The sequence below is a fragment of the Micropterus dolomieu genome, linkage group LG06 (genome assembly GCF_021292245.1).
Source record: "Micropterus dolomieu isolate WLL.071019.BEF.003 ecotype Adirondacks linkage group LG06, ASM2129224v1, whole genome shotgun sequence".
In the NCBI taxonomy this organism is placed as follows: Eukaryota; Metazoa; Chordata; class Actinopteri; order Centrarchiformes; family Centrarchidae; genus Micropterus; species Micropterus dolomieu.
This window is the reverse complement of record NC_060155.1, coordinates 11,962,111-11,969,419: the sequence shown is the minus strand read 5'-3', so window position 1 is coordinate 11,969,419 and position 7,309 is coordinate 11,962,111. Positions and strand designations below refer to the sequence as shown.

The following is a 7,309-nucleotide window of genomic DNA, read 5'->3' as shown; positions in this document are numbered from 1 at the left end:
CCTTCGAGCCCACCGTGAAGGAGACAGTCAAGGGGACTTGATGTGGGGAGATATTTATATATGTTTATTTATCAGCGAGTGGTGGCGCTCTTTGACCAGCTATCAGTGGAGCCGCTCGCAGTCAGTCCGCCGCCCCCTGCAGTCAATAGAGCTGATTTACACCGTGCTGCAGTTTCAGGCTTCAGTGTATCTAGTGGGATAAAACTCGGCCAAAGGGCAATTAAATTGGAATTTGCAAAGACAGCGTGAGCATCATTGAACACCTTCACCTTCTGACAAAATGGGTTTACTGTAGGGGTAGTCCATAAAAAACTGGATCACCAACCAGGAAAAGCAGGCAAATGCCACAGAGGCTACAGGCACACAGGGAGCCCAAAGACTCCAGGTTCACCTTGTGGCAATTAGTTTGTGGTAATTTAATTAACTGAAAATGTGTTTGTTAACACTGTGTGCGCCATTAAAACATATTGTAAATTGAAATGACACGGGAAATAAGGCAAGGCCTGAATTATTACCTAACCCTGTGGCTCCATCTTGTAGAAAAATGTCCTGAGATGAAATCTGTGATTGGGCCTTTTTTTGTTTCATTTAATATTGTGCTTACATGGTCCATTTTACCAGGTACATTTTTTGCTTAATACTTACATGGTGCACTGAGAGTGGGAAAAACAGGTGGTTGGGCCCACAAGACATTATTCCAATCCAGGTCCACTGGAGGTTTGTTTTAAAAAGTAGCCTACTTTAAATTTATGTTATTATCAGATTACAGCATGTGCAGTATCTAGCAAGTCTAATATGACCTGAACAACATTTGGGGTTCAACATTTGGATTGTGAGGTAAAGGGGAAAGATTAATATAATTTCCTGGCCCTTCTTCTGGACTTTGAAGTCACTGGCTATAAAGTAAATGAGCATTTGATTTGATGTAATAATCTTCATTCAGTAATGCTCATCTATCATCTCTGTATATTTGTATGGAGTTCGGATGTGCCACTGGAAAAAAATTACAGGCTTCAACTTGACAAGTTGTTAATTATGATTTATAAATCATTTGAAAAACAAATAAAATGATCATTCAATGCACCAATTAATAACTATATTCAGAATAATGCATTACATTGTCTTTAAATGAGAAAAGAATATTCCACTCACTGATACCAGCTGGTGGCCTTTGACACATTCATGCTGTTGCTAATTCTTCTCTGTTGGTTGGATCTGATTTAATTATGAGTATTTGAATTAAATGTCAGCTGCCATCAGTTCAGTCACCTGTAATGATACCACTATACTTCCAATGTCCAGAATACACTGTAGACAGTATATCTAGTATGTATGCGTGGATGTATTCATATACATGAGTATATTAATTCTTATTTCTATGGTATTTCTTTATTGTTGCTTCTTCCCCAAGATATTTGTCCCATTGATGCTGTATATACTAATAGTTCTCACTAGTATCTATTGTCACTTGTAGATCTCTTACTTTACTGATGCGTGTATTTTGTTCCTCAAATGTAAGTTGCTTTGGATAAAAGCCAAATGAATAAATATAAATGTAAATGTATTGATTGTTTAATCATTGTTGTTTTACTGTATGTTTCCATGCTTGAACAAAATGTAGCCTAGATTTTCTAAGGAAATAATCAACTATACTGTATGTTGTGACTGAAACATTGATTATTTCATGTAATAAAAGTGATATGTGTACAAATTATGACATTCGTAAGTGCGGGTTAGTTTAACTTATTGTTTTGATTGGACGATCCCTTGGTAAAACCACGTTATAGAATATACAAATATCTTTCTGTAACATTAAAAGGCTTAAAATACTAACATTATGTTTTTCATCCCTGCACTGAGCTGGGGAATGGTCTTGAACAGCGAAGATGCGCACGCGCGCCGTGGGTCGGACTCCTGCTTGTTTCCAGTCTCGAGTCTTCGGGCTTTGTCGTTCACGTCCGTAGCTAGTTGTTGCTCGTCTGAGGTCTGAACGATGATTGACAATAATGGCGACGCGTTTATTCTGAGTTGACTCCAGGGAACCATCTCTGGCTGACAAAGGGATCGTCTTGGATGGATTTTCAGCACCACTGACAACAACAATAAGGATAAGCAACCACCAAAAGGACTAGCTTTCATTTTTCTCAACGTAAAAGATTTGCTAACCAGGAGAGGTTATCTTGTTAGCATTGCCATAGCTAGCAACTCGGTTCGCTAGCTTGCTAAGTTGAAGAGGTGGCAGTCTTGTTTCTGGAGTGGAGGAGAGGAACAGCCAGCTTTCTGAGTGCTGAGATTTGGCCAAGCTAGCTATGTGGCTACTTAATATGCTTTTATGGTAATTTGCTTCTTATTCTCAGAGGAAACACTGCAGTTGACGTTAGCTTGTAGGAATAGTTTGTCTAAGAGGGTCCAACAGCCTCCTTCTGTAGCTAACTTAGCTACTTCGCTAGCAGGCAAGCTTTGTGGATTGTTCCAGTCTTTTTCCTGTAAGGACTTGCTTGCACTTGCATTTGGAAACTGTCCACCGATAGCTCGCTAGCAGTGCCCGTTAGCTTGCTAACTTGTAAGAATTTCTGTGGCATTGCGAGATCGTTTCGTAAATGACCACCGGCAGGAATAACCGAGCGATGATGGAAGGAGTTGGAGCCAGAGTGGTACGCGGACCTGACTGGAAGTGGGGGAAGCAGGATGGTGGAGAGGGACATGTTGGCACCGTCAGGAGTTTTGAAAGTCCAGAGGAGGTGGTGGTTGTCTGGGATAATGGGACGGCTGCTAACTACCGTTGTTCTGGAGCCTACGACGTGAGGATATTAGACAGTGCTCCAACAGGTAACTGAACATCAGTTTTTTTGTTTGCCAGCACTTTCAGGTTCATTCAAGACTAGAGTTATGCACACCACGCAAGATATTGGGCTCTTTGTTGGCCTTAATTTTGTGGCTTTGGTGGGTGCAGGAATGAGATTGATTAGACAACCAGACATATAGAATTAATTAAGTTGTTGTAACGTAATTAAAATACTAGGATAGTAACGCAACGTTTCTCAAAATAGTTAGGTTGTTGAAGAAACTTTAAAGTGTATAAAAATCTCGGAAATTAGTTAAAGCTAATTCTTTATATGTTGAACGCAGACAACGTCTGCTTGATTACTCCGATGTGTATAACAACAGTAGTTGAATTTAAATACATCCAGTCTGAACATATATATGTCACAGACAGTTCTGTGTACAAGATATACAAATACGCCATGGGAGATGTGCAAGATGTTCAGAGTCACTAATATGTTAACATAGCACACTGAGAGGGAAAACATTTTTCTTGCTTATTATATAAAAGTATGTCAATAGGATTTACACTGTTTGTGTAAGCATAGACTCAAGAAGGACCACTTCACCATTGTTTAGCTTTCATTCTCTGTACTTGTCATAACATTACATGCCAGTATAGATACAGCTTCAGCACAAAACCCATTATTGACAGGCTTCATTCAGGTCTTTATATTTCCGCCTGATGATTCAAGGGATGAGTAGAAGTTGAGTTTGTGCCAAGTGTCAACCACACCCTCCCATGAGTAATTAGAGGTTAATAAAGCTAAAATTGTCTAGTTGTTCTTACGTTAATATGTGTAGGTTTTTCACGTTGTCAAATATGTAGAGTTCAGATTGCATAGACGTTTATATAGTGTGTGTTTAGAAGTGTAACATTTTACATAGATTATATGCTTACTGATATTAAAATGTTTAAAAGTTATTCCAGTATTACTGATGTACGTACTATCACACAATATTGACTAATACCCCCCACCCTCCCTCAGGCATCAAGCATGATGGAACCATGTGTGACACTTGCCGTCAACAGCCCATCATTGGTATTCGCTGGAAATGTGCTGAGTGCACCAATTACGACCTCTGCACAACCTGTTACCATGGAGACAAGCATCACCTGAGACATCGGTTCTACAGGATCACCACCCCGGGCAGTGAGAGGTTAGTTAACCCAGGAAGATCTACTATTATTGTGCCAATGATAAAAAATACACACTGTAGCCAGGTAATCCCTGCACTTTATTGTGGTTGGTTGGTCTACCCGTTTATTACTTATGTTTTTTTTTTTTTTATGTGTGTGTTCAACGTTTGAGCAGTCTTTCGTGCGCCCGCCTCACAGGCAGACAGACTATCTATATGCTCCCAGCCCTCAGTTGCCAGGCAACAACTCAGTCTTGTTTTAAGATGCAGTCGGGCCTTTTTTAAAAAAAATTTAAAGCAGTGCTTCTTATTACAGAATTTATTTGAGCAGATTTGTTTTTATATATATCTTTAGAAGGCTGCATGCTTGTGAAACACAAAGTGCAGGTCTGTTTTTTAGTACTTTGACTCTGCAGAAAACATTGTGATTGCATATGATTAACAGAGACAATGAACAGTTTTCACTACATTACTATGCAAGATGACTTCTTGTTGAATATAAACAGCTTATAAATATGTAATAACTGTCCCAGAAGTTGCTAATTATATAATGATGATGACAAAAAATAATAATAGACATGTACAGCTTAGTGTTTTCACTTTAGTCAGGCACAGCAGAGTGCTACAGCAATCCCTTGTGCTTAATATTGCTTTATTTATCACTCAAATCTATCTGTCACTCAAATGGCATTGTCACAGCAGGAGCCCCATTGTTTTGTCTTTTGTTCTTTATTTGTTGCTGGGAGCTCATGTTGATGTGTAAAACTACCATTTAAATGAGCTCAGCACTTCTTATGGTACAAAAAGTGCAGAAAGCTTGTAGTGGAAACAGTGTTTAAGGAGTGGTGTGTGGAAAGTGGAAACATTGTTGCCAATTCATGTACAGACAAGATCAAGTCAAATTGTTGAAGGCAGCTTTACTCTGTGTGTCTAAAGATGCTCTACAAAGAGATTAAGGTAGGTAGGTTGTAGGAAACAAAAGCAATCACATCAATCACTGATTTGATTTAAAGACTTTAAATGTATTATTTGGATCAGTGAGTGAGTATGCACACTCACAAATTCCAAAACCTGCACTTGATGGTGTTATCGTATAGACTGTCAGTACTGTGATGATGCTTAATCCATTTCAGGCCTATTTCAGCAAAACACTATAGTTTAGTAGATGAACACATGTCCCAACAGCTGGCATCCTTTTCAACTGAGTACGACTTCATTTCCCCTGAGACAGACATTGCATAATGCACAATGGGTGCTGGAGGTCTCCCCAGCTCACACTGCTCAGACAGCGTGGTGGGGTGTTTTGTTACACCACATTAGATTCTGTCAGTAACTGCCGAAGAGGGAGTGGTTAGAGGCCCCAAGCTATTTGCATTGGTTAGGCCTACAGTGTCCAGCTGCCGCGTCTACCATCAAGGCTCACGTCGTTGTTTGATGTTTAGAGCTCAGTTGGGTGTTTTATTTGCTATTACCTTTTCATTGGTTAGACTTGTAGCTGAGCTGAAGTTAAGATTAAAGTTCACAACTTCATAGTGATATTGAAATGTAAATAAACTTGCATTTGACTACTTTAAGTCCCCATGAACGATGTTAATTAGTGTTTATTCCTTATGCCTTGCACTATATGTCACCAATACACTAGCAAACGTTGTTTTGTAAGTATTCTTGATGCAATTTTAGAGTTTGACAATTCCTGGAAAACGATTTTAAAGCTAAAGTAACAGCTAACTGTTACTAGTTGCTGTTATCTAGTTAGCTCAGTTAGCTGTCATATTAGCTGACTCTGCCTAGACTGGGAGCTCGGTGCACTGGGGGAGTTAGTGTTTACCGGAGGAAGAACTAGTATGAGTCTATTAGTATAACATTGTAACATTAAATAAATAGTATATTTTTCAGTTAACAGTATACTGTTAGTATAACAATAATAGCCTATATTAATTGCTATATTCATTATAATTTCATATAACAGTATAGCCTACTCTTTTACCACTAGTTGAATATAAAATCCAGTTAAAGCTGTTTCATTTCTGTGGGTTATTTATTTGATCCTTGTGCAAGAAAACGGCTCTACATTGGTCTCTAATTTGTTATTGCTAAGAACTAACTTGTCAATAATTATATTGTCCAACATTTAATGATTTGCTGTAGCATGTCAGACCTTTTTTAATGTCCCGCCCCATCCAGGCTGTGATTGGTCGGTTGACGAAAAGTGAAACTTATAGGCACGTAGGCTTTATGAAAAGCGTTAAAACGTTAAATGGCCAGCAAGCCAAACCCAAATCTTCCTTATCCTCTCCCAGTTTTCTTCTTACTGCTTCACCTGCTGCTGTTGTCTCTCTGTCTCTGTCAGAGAGCAACAGGTGTTGTGCTGAATTCTGCATGCCTGCCAAGAATTGCTTGCACCTCATGGTAACGCTAATTCATGCTAATAAAAGAGGTGGATACAAATCTGTGCACACTGATCAAACGCGGTTATCACCACACATTTTAGCTGAATCATAATAAATGGTACATCTACTTAGTGTAATAAATCATTAACAACTCTAAAATACATACTTCGAATCATTTATCACTATTGATGTACCCCACAATGGATATTATAGCATTTAAAAGCAGTTTTGGAGATGCATGGAATTCTCAGTAGGCATGCAAAACTCGGCATAACATTCGACATTCTCTCTGTGCTCCGGTGGCGCCTCCGACTATGTTTTGAACAATTAGTGGTGGGGCGGGGTTTACTGTAGGTTGTTGTCTTAAAAGTTACTCGCACACTGCTCATGCCCATTTGCTGGACGTAATTTACACTCTGACTCCAGAACAGTAGGCACACATGGAAGGACAGTTAAGGACACAGGCCAGTTTAAGTACACATGCCATTTAAGGACACAGGATAGCAGGAGGGAGGGACTGGCAGCCCCAGTCTGCAATGCAAATTTGCTAGTAATTGAAAAAAACAGTGAACTGACCGATGTAAACAAAGCCCCTGTAAACACCTGCTGTTGAATACTCTGACAATTTCACATGAGCGATTAAAGCTTAGCCCCAAATGAAAATAATTGTCTCTGTTTGGAAATTTTTTTTATCTGCAGAGTACTTTTGGAGTCACGTCGCAAGTCAAAGAAAATCACAGCCAGAGGGATCTTTACTGGTGGCCGGGTCGTGAGAGGAGTGGACTGGCAGTGGGAAGACCAAGATGGAGGCAACGGAAGGAGAGGAAAGGTAATGTGCCAGTCAGGAAAGTACAGCCTGTAACTCTACTTTTCTGCTCCTTAAGCAAACTTTTTTTCACCTGTAAATTTGTACAATATAGAGATGAGGAAGTCTGGTAGTCAAACATCCAGTTGGA

The 7,309-nt window shown here is 39.4% G+C and overlaps 1 protein-coding gene across 4 annotated transcripts in view; it reads left to right on the top strand.

Moving 5' to 3' along the window:
- The first annotated feature begins 1,947 nt into the window (after positions 1 to 1,947).
- The window catches only part of mib1 (MIB E3 ubiquitin protein ligase 1), a 54,240-nt gene continuing 48,878 nt past the window's right edge, over positions 1,948 to 7,309 (top strand). For all 4 annotated transcript variants that reach the window (XM_046051660.1, XM_046051659.1, XM_046051658.1 and 1 more), the window contains exons 1-3: positions 1,948 to 2,829; positions 3,813 to 3,984; positions 7,053 to 7,182. In XM_046051660.1, coding sequence (XP_045907616.1) covers positions 2,601 to 2,829; positions 3,813 to 3,984; positions 7,053 to 7,182 — 531 coding nt within the window. In that variant the 5' untranslated portion in view covers positions 1,948 to 2,600. The remainder of the gene's footprint in view (positions 2,830 to 3,812; positions 3,985 to 7,052; positions 7,183 to 7,309) is intronic.